The 16,076-nt window shown below is 46.4% G+C and overlaps 1 protein-coding gene across 4 annotated transcripts in view; it reads left to right on the top strand.

Annotated features, from left to right (window-relative positions):
* The window catches only part of STAT3 (signal transducer and activator of transcription 3), a 75,077-nt gene that overhangs the window by 56,326 nt on the left and 2,675 nt on the right, over positions 1-16,076 (top strand). Inside the window, exons 9-23 of one of the 4 annotated variants that reach the window (XM_069603788.1) lie at positions 1,088-1,246; positions 1,390-1,482; positions 2,358-2,417; positions 5,052-5,081; positions 5,182-5,275; positions 5,380-5,427; positions 7,345-7,428; positions 8,291-8,389; positions 8,496-8,631; positions 9,540-9,592; positions 9,835-9,929; positions 10,056-10,195; positions 11,493-11,702; positions 14,981-15,023; positions 15,370-15,432. In XM_069603788.1, the coding sequence (XP_069459889.1) occupies positions 1,088-1,246; positions 1,390-1,482; positions 2,358-2,417; positions 5,052-5,081; positions 5,182-5,275; positions 5,380-5,427; positions 7,345-7,428; positions 8,291-8,389; positions 8,496-8,631; positions 9,540-9,592; positions 9,835-9,929; positions 10,056-10,195; positions 11,493-11,702; positions 14,981-15,023; positions 15,370-15,394 (1,369 nt within the window). In that variant the 3' untranslated portion in view covers positions 15,395-15,432. Of the gene's footprint in view, positions 1-1,087; positions 1,247-1,389; positions 1,483-2,357; positions 2,418-5,051; positions 5,082-5,181; positions 5,276-5,379; positions 5,428-7,344; positions 7,429-8,290; positions 8,390-8,495; positions 8,632-9,539; positions 9,593-9,834; positions 9,930-10,055; positions 10,196-11,492; positions 11,706-14,980; positions 15,024-15,319; positions 15,433-16,076 lie in introns of all 4 variants that reach the window. The other 3 variants (XM_069603786.1, XM_069603787.1, XM_069603785.1) reach the window with 3 other exon arrangements.

Here is a 16,076-nt window from a genome sequence, read left to right as displayed (position 1 = left end):
TTCTAGGAATGTATTGAGATGTTTCTATAACATCTTATGGGAAAACCAAGCAAACATTTTGGCCAACCCAGTAGGTGCCAGAAGGGAGTCTGTGAGCTCAGGAGTCCTGGTGCTGTCCTTCTCCACCCCTTGCCTTCCACTCTGTCTCTTTGGGGTCTTTACTAAACTAGTGGGGGACCATCAGAGAGAGCCACTGATATTCTCCCTCCTTGGGGGCAGACATAATCAGCCTTTGTCTCCCTGTCTACTTTTTCTGTATGCATGTTATCAATATTTGGAAACATAATGTCACATCCAGTCATCCATGGAAGATGAGGGCTCCTGGGGATCGTGCAGTTCAACCCTGTCTCTCAGGCAAGGGGATATCAAGGCCCACGAGGGTGAAGGGACCTGGTCAAACTTGCATAGACAGTGAGGGACAGAGCTGTTCAGACCTATCTTTTTGGGCTGTCAGATATCCTGTGTTTCCCCAGTACTCACATTTGGTACAAAAACAAGTTAGGCTGAAGAAAGTGAGCACCAAATCCCATATTTCGTGTTCTAATGTGTTAACTTTCTGTTGGTTACCTCACTCCTAGTGGTGTAAGTTTTGGCACGTCTTCCTCTGTGTCTGCCTCCTTCTTTGAAAAGTAAACTTTTAGGAAGTGAAATGAAGGTTGCTTAGTTGTGTCCAACTGTTTGTGACCCCATGGACTGTAGCCTGCCAGGCTCCTTGTCCATGGAATTCTCTAGGCAGGAATACTGGAGTGGGTAGCTGTTCCCTTCTGGCAGGCCAAAGTTAGGACTTGCTACTTTCACTGCCAGGACCGGGGTTCAATCCCTGGTGGGGATCCTGCAAACTATGCTGCATGGCCAAAAAAACAAAAAGGGCAAAATAATTTTCCCTTTTCTAATCTAGTGCCACTCAACTGTGTATTTAGAAATGGTCAATGTTATGCTACTCATATATTCCCATAATGAAAAAAATGCTCCTTTCTTATGTCGGATGACTGCATGAGAGTACCTGTGGTATTATTCCCTTCCCCTTCTCCAGCTCATTTATATACAACCACTTAGGTAACCGAGAACATCCTTATCTTGTTGGCAGGATAACCTCATTAGCAGAATCTCAGCTTCAGACCCGCCAGCAAATTAAGAAACTGGAGGAACTGCAGCAGAAGGTTAGCTACAAAGGGGACCCCATTGTACAGCACCGGCCAATGCTGGAGGAGAGAATCGTGGAGCTGTTTAGAAACTTAATGAAAAGGTAACATAGAGCCGTTGCCCGTTTCCCCCATCACCTCCCCCACCAATGTTCTTCAACGAGAGCTTGTTCAACTTCCGAGGAACGGGACAGGGACCAGCCCACTGCGTCTTGTGTGACCCACTGCCTTTCTCTGTCCCCTCCAGTGCCTTCGTGGTGGAGCGGCAGCCCTGCATGCCTATGCATCCTGACCGGCCATTAGTCATCAAGACCGGTGTCCAGTTCACAACTAAAGTCAGGTGGGCTGCGGCACCTCCTCTTCTGGCGGATGTTGTATCAAGGGACACCCTCAGGGCCAGAACAAAGTTGGTGGGCAGTTGTTCTTTACAGCCGTCGCAGGCAGTACTGTGATGGATAGGGAATTTTTTGGTGTAATATCAACTTGCTCTGTGATTGTCCTGTCAAACGCTAAAGAACAGGAATCTCTCTGAGGTTACCTGGATATATTCCTATGATTCGGTTGCACTGTATTCCTGATTCCAGGCCTAATGTCTTAGGTCATAGCATCTCCATCTACCATTCGAAAGGAGCAGAATAATGCCAGTTATCTTCTGTTCTTTGAGCCTGCTTTTTCCTGAGCATTTGAAGGGGAAGAGTAAAGCTTAGTGATAGTAGACACTAAGAGGTCACAGGGCCGGTGGGTGGGGGACCTGCAGGTAGAGCATTACTTTCACATTCAAGTCAGAACAGGTAAGCTGGGGTTTGCCCTTCTGCAGTGAAATTTCCCTCCTCAGAAAGGTAGTACGCTGTTGGGTTTCCGGTCTAATAGAAAGAATACCGATTTCAGAGCATGTATTCCTGTAATGTTTTTCATGATATGGCTTTCATTATCCTTTTGTGTGTCTCTCATAACTTTGTCCAAGTTCTTAGTTCTTAGGCTTTTTTTTTTCAGTCCCTTTTGGCCTGAAGGGGGTGATGCTTGGCTTAAAATGAAAGGAAGCACTGGCAGGAAGAAAAATTTGGGATTATGACTCATCTCTTTAGAATTGAAGAGTTATGAATTTTAGATTCAACTAGAAGTTGCTGGGGGAACCTAGTGGCTGTTTTTTAAAACTGGATTTTTTTTCCTTTGCTCTGAAACTTTTTTCGTCTTTTTTTTTTTTTTTTGACATAGATTGCTGGTTAAATTCCCTGAGCTAAATTATCAACTTAAAATTAAAGTGTGCATTGACAAGTAAGTACTCTTTATCTTAGCTCCTTTTTTTCTTCCTTTTCTTCAAATGAGGGACAGAGAAACGAGAACTTTGATAGACATCATGTGAACTTAGAGGCTTTATCTATATTCAGAGATCTTCGGGTTTTTTTTTCAAGTTTTCAAAAGCCTTGCTGTACATTGTCATTTACGTGCCTGAACAAAACCACGAAGCTGGCGGTAGCGATTTGAGTTGTGATTGCCATTGTGACCTCAAGTCCCTCTTTCTTTGTTTTTTCACTTATAAATGTAACTTGTGCCTATTATGTAAAATTGAGAATATATGGAAAAATTGATTTTAGTTGTTGTTCCACACTTTACCACATAATGGAATCCTCTTCCAAATTTGACAGTACCTTTTAAAAAATTAAAATGCACTTACCCTCTGAAGACATTAGGAAAGAGAAAATGTAGGTGATATAATTATTCATCTGGAAATTCCATGAGAATGAACTAGAAAATAGTTATGCAGCCAGGGACTTGAGGAAGGTGGTAGGTTTTATAAATGAATAAGCAAAAATTAATGACTTTAACCATGAATTAGCATAAAAAATCACCTTCTCACTAAAAAAAACTGACCATCAGAATAAATTCTAGATGTATCTTAAAAGCATAGGCAAGGACTTCCCTGGTGGTCCAGGGGTTAAGAATCTGCCTTCCAGTGCAGGGGACACAGGTTTGATCCCTGGTCTGGGAAGATTCCACATGCTGAGGGGCAACTAAGCCTGTGAGCTACAACTCGAGAGTAGTCCCTGCTCACCGCAACTACAGAAAGCCTGAGCACAGCAACAAAGACCCAGCACAGGCAATAAATAAGTAAATAAGTTAATTAATTAAGATTTTTTAAATGAATAAGCAAATGTGTCATGTAATGGCGGTAGAATGGCAACCACTTTTAGAGAACAGTTTGGCAGTTTCCTGAAAAGTTAAACTTGCCCCTATCCTACAGCCCATCCACTCCACTCCTAGGTGTTCATCCAAGAGAACTGAAAGTGTATGTCCACACAAAGGGTGGTACAGGAGTCTTCACTGATAGATGGGTGTCCATGAGTTCGTGGTATATCCATGCAAGGGAAATACTACTCACCAACAAAAAGAAATAGAGTATCAAAATATGTAATACGCAGATAAATCTCAAAATAAATATACCCAGAGGGAGAAGCCAAACCGAGAAAAAAGAGTAATTAAATAAAATTCTAGAAGTGTAAGTAAATCTGTCATGACCGGAAGCAGATCATTGGTTGTCTAGAGACAGGGATGGGTGGAGTGAGGGCCTGGGGAATGGGTTGCATAAGGGAGGTGGGAAACTTGGGGATGAGGGATTGCTGAATACATTCAGTCCCTTGATTGGGCTGGTGTTGCAGGTGTGTGACATCTATCAGACCTCATCATCTTGTGCATTTTACATATACAGTTTATTATTCATCAATTATACATCAAAGCTGTAATACAAATAAATAATATAAAATAAATAAATATAGGCTACACATGAGGGAAAACTTTCTGATAACGGGGGCTTGATTTAAGTTCTAAAATGTGATATATGGGAGGTTCCCTAGTGGTCTAGTGGTTAAGACTCCAAGCTTTTACTGCTGAGGCCCCAGGTTCAATCCTTGGTTGGGCCACTAAAGTCCCACAAGCGAAGTGGCCCCCAAAAGACATAAAATGTAATGTATGGAAAGATATCTTCTAAATGGTTTAAAAGCTGGTCCATTTTAATCTATAAACTCCCATGGAATGCACTATCTAACAAGTAGTAGATATTATTAATTCTGAAAGCATATGTGGATATATAGCAATGGAGAAGGACTTCTAAAGCAGTACTAAAATAATATTAAAAAGAAAACACAGAAATGGTGCCTATGTAAAAAATGAAATACTCAAAAACATAGTTAAAAGACAAGGAACATGCTGGGAAGAATATTTCCGGCTATATCGATGGGATACTCTGAGTTGCGGGTAACAGTAGACCTTTACAGAAACCCCAGGGTGGCTTCAGTAATAAGGAAGTTTGCAACCCAGTATAACTGGAAATGCAAAGTTAGAACAAGTTCCAGGTGGTGAGATCAGTGACTCAATTCCTATCACCAAGGATCCAGAACTTTCCGTCTCTCTTCTCTGCCACCATAAGAAGCACAGGCATTCTAGGGTTCCCTCTGGGTTGCAGCATGGTTGCTTGTAGTAAAGGCCACGTGTCTCCTTGCTGATGTGCAGCTGAAGCTACAGAATGTAAATCTAGCCTGAGGGAGAATTCCTTCCCCGTCTGATTGAGACAGTGTGGGTCCTGGCCTCACTCCTGGACCAATACTGTGCACATGCTCGGTTCTGTGGGCTTAGTGAGCAGGATTCCCTGGAAGTGGGGATGGGAAAGATACTTGATGGAGTCAAGGTTCTGTTAGGAAGAGGGGAGTAGAGCTTGGGTGGGGAACCAGCTGTGTCTTCTATTTGAGCATGTACAGGGATGTTAGGTTTCACATACACCATGTAATTGAGTCCTCGACAGAAATCCCCAGGAGAACAGCAGTTTTTCCATCCGAGTAAATGATAGGTGTTCAACGTGGACTTTCAAAGAGACTCAGGGCCTGTTTTATTAATGCTGGCTTATGTTCTTAACAGAGACTCCGGGGATGTTGCAGCTCTCAGAGGGTAAGTTCAGCATACAGGCTTCCTTCTGTTCTGTATAATCTAACTTTGTCCCTGGCCATTCGGTCACATACGTGGTTGGTCTTTTCCTCCTGTGATTCAGGTCCCGGAAATTTAACATTCTGGGCACAAACACGAAAGTGATGAACATGGAAGAGTCTAACAATGGCAGCCTCTCAGCAGAGTTCAAGCACTTGGTACATGGGAGAAGCCTGGGCTCCCTTTCTTCAGGGCCTCTGGCAGGGGGCGGGGCTTGGGGAGAGCCTTACCTGACGGAGGATGCTCTTTGCTTTTCTTATAGACCCTGAGAGAGCAGAGATGCGGTAATGGGGGCCGAGCCAATTGTGACGTAAGTTTTGTCGGAGATGGTAGCTGAGCGGGAGAGAAAAAGAGCCTCCATAGGAACTTCCCTGGTGGTTAAGACTCCACGCTTCCAATGCAGAGGGTGTGGGTTTGATCCCTGGTCAGGAAACTAAGATCTCACGTGCCTTGCAGCCGAAAGATTGAAACTTTTATAAAAAGGAAAGAAAAAGAGCCTCCTTACTGCCCAGAAGTAGAGACGCCTACCCGCTGTTTCAGCTGCAGTCACTGCCAGCCAGGGCAGGAGTAGTCACACATGCCTTGGAGGAGTTCTGGCTCAGTGCGTTTCCTTGATTGTCCGGAGAGTTAGCTCATCTTTAAGGAGTGTAAAGTCCCTTGCCCACACCCATTTGGTAGAAAAGGAGCCTTCCGCCTTGCCTGGGACTTTCCAAATTCCCCTTCCAACTTCTGTGCACTGACACGGATTGTCTCAGCTTCTGATGCTCTCTTTTGGTCACTGAGGTGGGATGGGTTTCAACACATCTAAGTTAAACATTTTACCAAAAGAGAAACAGCAAACTCTCTTGTTCTTTACCTACCTTGTTTCTTCTCTGTCTCCCATTGACTCAGATTCTTGGATTCTTAATGTTAAGAATAAACTTAAGGGAATTCCTTGGTGATTCAGTGGTTAAGACTCGGGGCCTTCACTACCATGGGCCTGGGTTCAATTCTTGGTTGGGAAACTAAGATTCCACGAACTATATGGCCCCCCCAAAAAGAATAAACTTAAAAAAAGAGAAAGTAAATGTGACCAAGCACTGGTTTTAAATCTTTTTTATATAATTGTGACACCCTATTCTTTTTGTCTCCTGAGCCATTCTTACCCTCTTCTCTAGAATGTAGCGGGCCTTTAAAAAAAACCAAACTGAATCTATAAGACTTGACAGCAGTTAAAGAGTGAGGTTGTGGCATATTTATTGAGAAAAAAAATGCAAAGTAATTTGAGTAGTATACTAGTATAATTGTTTTTTGGCCATTCATGTCTGCATTACAAAATTCCAGAGGAATGTCTACCACGTGTATTTCTTTTATAATGAGAGAAAGGACATTTTAAAATATGAATTGGAATTTCTAATAATTCACTGACAGTTCTCGTTCAAAATAGTCGCTATGTTGCTAGTGTATCGATTGTTACAATTACTTTGAAAAACAACTGGGCATTATGAAAATGAACATACCCTATATACCAGCAGTGCCACTCTCAGGATTTAACAGTAGAGAAATCTTTGCTGGTGCCAGGAGACATACATTTCATGTCCCAATAGCCTAATTGTAAGCCCTAAATGCAACCCATATGTCAACAGCACTAGAGTGGATCAGTGATCTGTGGTATAGGCAGGTGATGGAATACTATACAGCTATGAAAATGGATAAATTGCAGGTGTACACAATTACATAGGTGTGAAAAGCGAGTCACAAAAGAAGACACAGGGTATACTTCCATATGTATGAGATTCACAACCCCCCCCCAAATTAAACAACACATACATTGTTTAGAGATATAAATGCAAGAAAACCATAAAGAAGGGCTAGGAAATGACAAACTCAAAAGACAAAATAGCAGGCACTTCTGAGGTAGGAGGCTCAGGGATGGATGGAGTTGGGAAGGGCACTGAGAGAACCTCCGTGGTGATGGTCTCTGCCTTACACTGGGGGTGTTCACTCTTGTGTCATTATGCTGTTCCCATTTTATCCATGAGCAGTCGGATCTCCATAGTATCATCATAAAGCCGGTAAGAGATCAGGTTGTAGATGAAAGCACTGGTGAGTCGGAGAGTTGGCAAGACCATGTGCTCCAGTTGTATCCATGGCCACCGGGCGGATTGCGCCTCAGGACGGTGTAGTGAAGGCTGCCAGGACTCAATGCCATCCTCTCTGAGGAAAGGCATCCTTCTCATTCTTGTAGGCCTCCCTGATTGTGACCGAGGAGCTGCACCTGATCACCTTTGAGACTGAGGTGTATCACCAAGGCCTCAAGATCGACCTGGAGGTGAGTTCTGCACAGAACTGGGTAGAACTGCCTGCAGGATGGTTCAGGATGAGGCTTCTAGTCAGGGTTTTCACTCCAGAAGGTGGAATGATGACTCTTTACTCAGCACTGTGTTTACATTTGCTTCTTTTTCTCCAAGAATTCGTTAGTATCTTGCCTGAGTGCTTAGAAGATACGTGTCTACTCAGGTTCCAGCAAACTTGATGTAAAAACTTGTATTTAGGAATTGATTACAGCCAACTTTATACAGTTTGGGCAAAATAGTCTTTCAAACAATCGCGGCATTTACCTGCTCTTTCCCCAACTTTCTTGATCTTTAAATTAAAGATACACCTGAAAAAGCAAGAACCCTAGTCTTTGATTCCTGGGACCTCTCTATTAAATGGGCAGATACAGCTTCAATACAGCAATGTGGGAGACTTGGTTTCGATTCCCCTGGGTTGGGAAGATCCCCTGGAGAAGGGAAAGGCTACCCACTCCAGTATCCTGGCCTGGAGAACTCCATGGACTGTATAGGCCATGGAGTCGCAGAGTTGGACACTACTGAGCAACTTGCACTCTTTTCACAGCTTCAATTCGTGAATGCCTTCCAAGTTTTATAAATGGGGAGTCTGTGGACTGTGAGTCCACTGTGAGGAGTCAGCTTTATAAATTCCTGGTGATACTCAGACAGCCCCTGAGTTCAGCCTACTCTCCACGCTGGGTGTCGAGCTGACCGGGCCCCACCGCTTCCTGAGGGCTGGCAGCAAGTGTACTCCACGACCTCTCCTTTTATTTCGAACCCTGCGAGATGCGGGTGAAGAGGTTTCTGGAGCCTCAAGGGCCCTCTGCCTCCCCAAATCATTGCCCGCTCCCTCCACAGACGCACTCATTGCCAGTGGTGGTGATCTCCAACATCTGTCAGATGCCCAACGCCTGGGCATCCATCCTATGGTACAACATGCTGACCAACAACCCCAAGGTGAGTCGGGGGCCCGGGTTCTCCGGAGGCTCCTTGGTGCCTCGGGGCTGCCGCCCAGCAGGCGCCACCCTCTCATCTAAAGGAGCGAATGTGTCATTTCCAATAGAACGTGAACTTTTTCACCAAACCCCCGATCGGAACGTGGGATCAAGTGGCCGAGGTGCTGAGCTGGCAGTTCTCCTCTACCACCAAGCGCGGGCTGAGCATCGAGCAGTTGACGACGCTGGCGGAGAAGCTCTTAGGTCAGCCCTTGACCTCTCCTCCCTTTGCTCTCCTTGCAAAAGGAATCTGGCTCGTGGGGCTGTTCATTGAGGAGAGTTGACTGAGCAAGGCGCTGGGCAGAGCACATGTGCTCCAGCAGGCCCTGGAGTCAGGTCGCAGCGGAGGTTTGCGGCTGGTGATCACTTTTATGAGACGGGAGGCAGATTTCTTTTCTGTTGGTGGCTGTCTCCCTGGGTACTTTGTCCAGCCTTAGGAAGGTATTTTAAATGTATGTTAGAGCTAAAGGCTTGGCATCCCTGTCTGTTTCTTCAAGAAAATGTAGCTTGTTTTTATTTTTTTTTCCTGGAAGAAAAAAGTCTTAGAATGTTTTACGTGCCATCTATGCTTTGTCCTGCGCTGCCACTAAACATGGGCTCCCCAGGTGCCTCAGTGGTAAAGAATCCACCTGCCAATGCAGGAGACTTGGATTTGACCCTTGGGTCGGGAAGATCCCCTGGAGGAGGAAATGATAACCCACTCCAGTATTCTTGCCTGGGAAATCCCATGGAAAGGAACCTGGTAGGGCTACAGTCAGACATGACTGAGCGCCTGAACATGCATGACTAAACGTGACCCTGTAACTCAAGCTGTCAGCTTCTTAGTGTGTTCTGCTGATCCCCAGACTGCCACACGAGGCTAGAAAGGGCAGCAAGGACTTGATATATCACCTACCACCTCTGCTGAACAACAACTTAGGGGGCATCAAATGATGGGATTGGGTGTGTGGGAGGGGTGCATATGTATGCACGCAACAGTGGCAACATTCAAATACACGAAGAGCAAGTTTCAGGGCATGTTGTGGGACAGTTGTGTGTGTGTTCTATTTGAAGAAAGATCTGGATTTAAAACTGCAAATCCTATGACTTTTTTTTTTTTTTTTAAATTTCAGGACCTGGTGTGAACTATTCAGGGTGTCAGATCACATGGGCTAAATTTTGCAAAGTAAGCCACCGTGTGAACTCCATCCATGAGGCTGCCTCATAGGAGGAGGAGGGGGCAGGGACACTTAGCTGTGGGGATGTTGTGGAGGGCAGTGGGCCTGAAGGCCCCGGACTCTTGGTCTGGCGGCCAAGAGGACCTGCCTGAGGGTAGATGGGCTTGAGGATTTTGGTGGCACCTCACCCCCTTAAAGGAAGAGCCCAGGGAGGTGGGGAACTGAGCTTTCCCATTACTCTTTTCTCCAGGAAAACATGGCTGGCAAGGGCTTCTCCTTCTGGGTCTGGCTGGACAACATCATTGACCTGGTGAAAAAGTACATCCTGGCCCTTTGGAACGAAGGGTAGGTTGGAACTCTTGTGTCTGACAGAACACACAGGGGTGACAAGTCCCCTACTCTCCCAGCAGGCTGGCTGCATACCAGAGGTCCCTCAGCCCCAACCTTGCTGTTGCTCCTCTCTGTCTCCAGGTATATAATGGGCTTCATCAGCAAGGAGAGGGAACGGGCCATCTTGAGCACTAAGCCCCCAGGCACCTTCCTGTTGAGATTCAGTGAAAGCAGCAAAGAAGGAGGAGTCACCTTCACCTGGGTGGAGAAGGACATCAGCGGTAAGCTTAGCGATTCCGCACCCCAACTGGTGGCCAGCACGGCTGTGGCTGGCCTTGGCTGCTGCTAGTTTCAGGCACCTGCTGCCCCCTTGTGGGCGGGGATGGCCTCGCACTCCCCTGCCTCAGACTTGGAAGGTACCCGGTGATCAGTTTTATGAGATGGGAAGACTTGGCTTCTCTAAATTCTTCCAGCTGGAGGATTGGTTTGCCAGTTTTATTTTGCTCCCCGCAAGGGGCTAATCAGTTCAGTTCAGTCGCTCAGTCGTGTCTGACTCTTTGCAACCCCATGAATTGCAGCACACCAGGCCTCCCTGTCCATCACCAACTCCTGGAGTTCACTCAAACTCATGTCCATCGAATCGGTGAGGCCATCCAGCCATCTCATCCTCTGTCATCCCCTCCTCCTCCTCCTCCTGCCCCCAATCCCTCCCAGCATCAGAGTCTTTTCCAATGAGTCAACTCTTCGCATGAGGTGGCCAAAGTACTGGAGTTTCAGCTTTAGCATCATTCCTTCCAAAGAACACCCAGGACTGATCTCCTTCAGAATGGACTGGTTGGATCTCCTTGCAGTCCAAGGGACTCTCAAGAGTCTTCTCCAACACCACAGTTCAAAAGCATCAATTCTTCGGCGCTCAGCTTTCTTCACAGTCCAACTCTCACATCTATACATGACCACTGGAAAAACCATAGCTTTGACTAGACGGACCCTTGTTGGCAAAGTAATATCTCTGCTTTTGAATATGCTATCTAGGTTGGTCATAACTTTCCTTCCAGGGAGTAAGCGTCTTTTAATTTCATGGCTGCAATCACCATCTGCAGTGATTTTAAAGCCCCCCAAAATAAAGTCTGACACTGTTTCCACTGTTGCCCCATCTGTTTCCCATGAAGTGATGGGACCAGATGCCATGATCGTAGTTTTCTGAATGTTGAGCTTTAAGCCAACTTTGTCACTCTCCTCTTTCACTTTCATCAAGAGGCTTCCATCAGGGGGCTAATATTTGCCTAGAAATTGGTAATTTTTTTTGAAATTTGCTATTTAAATTGTATTCTTCATCTCCTTTCTTACCCACTCTGTTCATATATCTTATCAAAGTAATTATTCAAGTATGTTACTTGTGGCCCAGCTGAATAGCTTCTCCCGAAGCCAGCTGAACATTTCCACAGCGCCAGACGACTGGGCAGAATATTCAGGGTCTCGAACACTAGGTTGGTATAAGCCTTTCCCCCTCAAGGGAAAATCAATCAGGCAGTCTTCTCTAAGATCACCTGAGTCTTCTCTTCCCATATCCCATGACAGGCAAGACCCAGATCCAATCAGTGGAACCTTACACCAAGCAGCAGCTGAACAACATGTCATTTGCTGAAATCATCATGGGCTATAAGATCATGGATGCCACCAATATCCTGGTGTCTCCGCTGGTCTATCTCTACCCTGACATTCCAAAGGAGGAGGCATTCGGAAAGTACTGTCGGCCGGAGAGCCAGGAGCATCCCGAAGCTGACCCAGGTAGTTGTTGATTTTCCACAACAGCCACTTGGTTCTGGGGAGAAGTGATCTTTTTTTTTCTTTCTTTTTAGGGAATTTTCTTTTTATAGTTTTTCTTTCTTTCTTTTTATTTTTGGCTGTGCTGGGTCTTCACTGCTGTATGGGCTTGTCTGTAGTTGGGGCAAGCGGGGGCTACTCTCTACGTGCAGTGCGTGGGCTTCTCGTTGCGGTGGCTTCTCTTGTTGCAGAGCATGGGCTCGAGGCACACAGGATTCAGTGGCTGCAGCAGGTGGGCTCGGTAGTTGCAGTTCCCAGGCTCTAGAGCCACACGCTCAATGGTTGTGGCATACAGGCTTAGTTACTCTGAGGCATATGGAGTTTTCCTGGACCAGGGATCAAACCTGTGTCTCCTGCGTTGGCAGGCAGATTCTTTACCACTGAGCCACCAGGAAAGCCTAGTCTGGTGATCTTTATTCCTCTTTCTGGGAAAGAACTTTATAGTGAGTGCCTTTAGGGACAGCTGATGGGGTTAGAGAGAGGAGAGGAATCAGTCACCAGGCTCTGCCCCACTAGAGGCACTGGTCTAAAGGGGAAAACAGCTCACACATACCCAGACATACCGAAGACACTACGAAGAGAAACCGAGGGCGGAATTCTCTAGAAACAGGATGCCCAGACAGCACAGCACTTCTTGCAAAGCATATGCTGGAAGGTTTGCGACTCAGACTTCAGTCTAGAGTGCTTCCTTTCCCCATCACTGAACAATGTAAGCAGCCCAAGTGGGATGAAGAAAGGCTTTCTGGAGGAAATGAGTGTTAGCCACGCTGGACCCTGGTTTAAGAGAGATTCTCAGGAGAGAGGAGACTGAAGGGGAAGACGGTAACTGGTGGGAGGGGCCTAGGCTTGGTGCTTTGAATGTGCAGCTGCTGAAACTCAGATGTTCTTTTAGTGTACTCGAGCCCATGTGCTTATGTAAGTTACACATGCATTTTTTTCATACTAAACCCTCGCTTTCTGGTGCCATCACCAGCATGGAGGCTGGAGCCTTCTAGCCTGTTCCCATGGGTGTTTGGGCTCAGACTCGTGGTTCTCTGGCCAGATCCTGAGAAGGAGACTGGAATTTGCCATCCTTTGTTTTTACTGAACTTTCCTTAATCATAGAGCCAGCAAGGGTTTAAACCGATTCTTTGAGTTAGCCTCCCTACCCTAACAGCTTTGGGAAAAAACCTGTGTTTTGAACAAATAGTTCCCCCACACAAACCCACCAGCTCCCTTCACAGTCTTTTCACAGTAATTCCCTGTGAGGGACTTCTGGGGGCAAGCAGATCAAGACTTGGAAGAGGGAGTTGGGGCTCACTGGCAACTGACTTTCCTTTCTCCTTTGTTCTGGGTTGAGTCTTGGTCACACTCTAAGCGAGCATAACTCTCATTTCCTGTCTGCTACTTATCTCTCTTTCCACGTTGTGCTTCGGTTGGGAGATCTGTTTATCAGCCCCCGTCACACTGCCCTGTTCCTTCTGCAGAAGGCAATTAGGTCCAAGTGCTGGGCCCTCGACTCATTTCGCCTTCAAGGTCCAAGTTCCTGGTGTGAGGCTGCACCCTCCCTCACGCTCCTGTGTGAGCAGGAGGCCAGACCTTTTCCTGCCTGGGGACCCAGTGTTTCCTCAGGGGCAAGACGCCAGTCATGAGATAGAACTAATTACTCAAGAGCTTTGTCTGTCTCCTGGGGCAGCAGGAGCCTGGTGATGGCGTCAGGGGCTGTGGGGGAGGCCGGTGGGTGACCTGTGGGTTCCTCCAGAGTGGAGCAGCTGACCATTTCCTCTCTGTTCCCATCCTGAAGGTTTTATTGTCTCGAGGAGATGGCTTATCTTCCCAGGACTCTTCCCTCCTCCTTTCTTAGAAGCTCACATTATTTCCTCATGGCTTGAGGGAAAGATTCCTCTGTAGAAATGACAGATCTCTTATCTTACAAATTAGATGAAGTACATTTACAACTTTGCACAGAGATATAAATCAACTTTTAATCTTCATTCTCCTTTGCTTCTACTGTGGCATCTCAGAGCTGTTTTTCTCAGCAACACTGATCACTTGGGAGGATTAAAACCCTTTTGTGTCTGGGAGTCAGCTGGAGTCAGCTCCCCTCAAGCCTGGGCCCAAATGGATTTATAAGATAGCAGAACCCTGCCTTAGTAGGGTTCTTTGGATTCTGTACTGAGTTAATCTATTTCTTGGCCCCAAATAAACTCCGATGGCAGTGCCCTTTCTCAGATTATCATTCTTTCTGATCCCTCAGTTTCTCTGCAAGCCCCAAGCTTTCCAGCCGTGTTTTTCCTGGCCCACCCCACCCTTCCTAAGTGATCTGTTCACCTGAATCCCCCAAATTCCATGCCAGTGTCTCTGGGGCCCCTTGACCTCTTGGTATAAGCATTTAGCAGTTAAAATTCTTAAATCTTCATGTTTCTAACTATAGAAGAAGAATCACAAATGACAAAGATGGGCCCCTCCATCCTCCTCCTCCCTCTCATTTTATTATTATCTTGTAAATATAGTTGATTTAAAAAAATTTTTTAATTAACTTTTGGGGGCCACCCCACACTGTATTTGGGATTTTAGTTGCCCGATTAGGGATGGAACCCAAACTCGCTGCACTGGAAGCGTGTTTTGAAGATGTAACGAGGCCCTAGCCTTCTCAGTCCAAAGCCAGTTCTACTACACCGGAGACATTCTCCCCACGGAGAGGCTCTTCTCTGTGATGTAGCTATCTAATGGGGGTTACTAATACCCTCACTGAAAGATGTAACAGGCAGATCAGTGCTAATGGGAACAGAAGGTGTCACCCTCAGCTTTGGAACTGCATTAGCCACTTCTGTGTTTTCATAAAGACCCCATGACTTTGGTGTTTGAGCAGGACGAGGTGCCCGACTGGGTGGGCTCAGGCCTGCCTGTGGGGAACTCATCCAGGAGATACAACCAGGCTAGGCTACAATCCTCAGTCCACATACAAGCAGTGAAACTCTTCACCCTCATCTAGGGGAAGAATGAACACCAGGCTGGCACTCGTCTGAGCTCGAGTGAGTCTGCTGAAAAGCTTTAGGGAAAGAACCGAGCTTCCAGCTGCAAGCGCTGGAACATGCGTCTGTAGTGAAGGGGAGGGCAGCCCAGTGGGAGATGGAGGTTCCTTCAGACTGTCTCTGCTCAGGGATTGAGTGAGTTTCACATTGGCCCTGGGGAGGCAGCCAGCTTCCCCCTGTCCAGGACCCAGAGTCACAGTCGCTAAGGCGGAGTTTTCTTCTCCCCAGGTGCTGCCCCATACCTGAAGACCAAGTTCATCTGTGTGACACCGTAAGTGGCTTCCCTCCCCGATTTTGCCTCCATCTCTAATGTCCTCAGTTATCCCTGGGGACGGACACTGGGTGAGAGGCCTCTCGTGAAGCAGGGTTGGAGCCCTCTGAGGATGTTCGGTACTCATTTAAACTCACAGTGACCTCGTGTGTTTAAAAAGCTTGAGCTTTTATTTTTTTTCTGTTGGAGACCAGAGTTTGATGGCTTGTGTGTGTGTGTTCTGTTCTTTTTTTTTTCCTCCATTGTGTCTTGTCAACCCGACCCTTCCCCCTCCTGCTGCTCCCCCTTTCCTACAGAACGACCTGCAGCAATACCATTGACCTGCCGATGTCCCCCCGCACTTTAGATTCATTGATGCAGTTTGGAAATAATGGTGAAGCTGCTGAACCCTCAGCAGGAGGGCAGTTTGGTGAGTATCCGGTTGCTGGACTGCCCCCCTGAGCTGATGCTCCCGTGTACAGAAACAACTGAGGGGCACCCAGATGGGCAGAAGTTCTCAAGCAGCACTTGCCTATAGAAATACACACCTCGTGCCAGTGTAAATTTTCTAGGAGCCAGGTTAAAAAGCAGTGAAAAGGAACAGGTGAGGTTAATTTTACAAATGTATTTTCTTTAGCCCAACAAATCCAAAATAGTAGCATTTCTGTGTATCAGTAAAATAGGAATGTACGACATCCCTGGTGGTCCAGGGGTTAGGACTTTGAGCTTCCAGTGCAGGGAGCCTGGGTTCGACCCTTGGTCACTGAACTAAGATCCTGTAAGCCAGTTGGCTCCCATAATATTAAAAATAAACTATGTATATTATGATTAAAACATTAAAAGTATGCAGATACAACTACTATATGACCCAGCAGTCCCCCTGCTGGACACATACCCTGCTGCTGCTGCTGTTGCTAAGTGGCTTTAGTCGTGTCTGACTCTGTGGGACCCCATAGACGGCAGCCCACCAGGCTCCACCGTCCCTGGGATTCTCCAGGCAAGAACACTGGAGTGGGTTGCCATTGCCTTCCCGCATATACCCTGAGAAAACCGTAATTTAAAAAGACACTTGTA

The sequence above is a fragment of the Ovis canadensis genome, chromosome 11 (assembly GCF_042477335.2).
Source record: "Ovis canadensis isolate MfBH-ARS-UI-01 breed Bighorn chromosome 11, ARS-UI_OviCan_v2, whole genome shotgun sequence".
Taxonomy (NCBI): Eukaryota; Metazoa; Chordata; class Mammalia; order Artiodactyla; family Bovidae; genus Ovis; species Ovis canadensis.
This window is presented reverse-complemented; position numbering and strand designations above follow the sequence as displayed.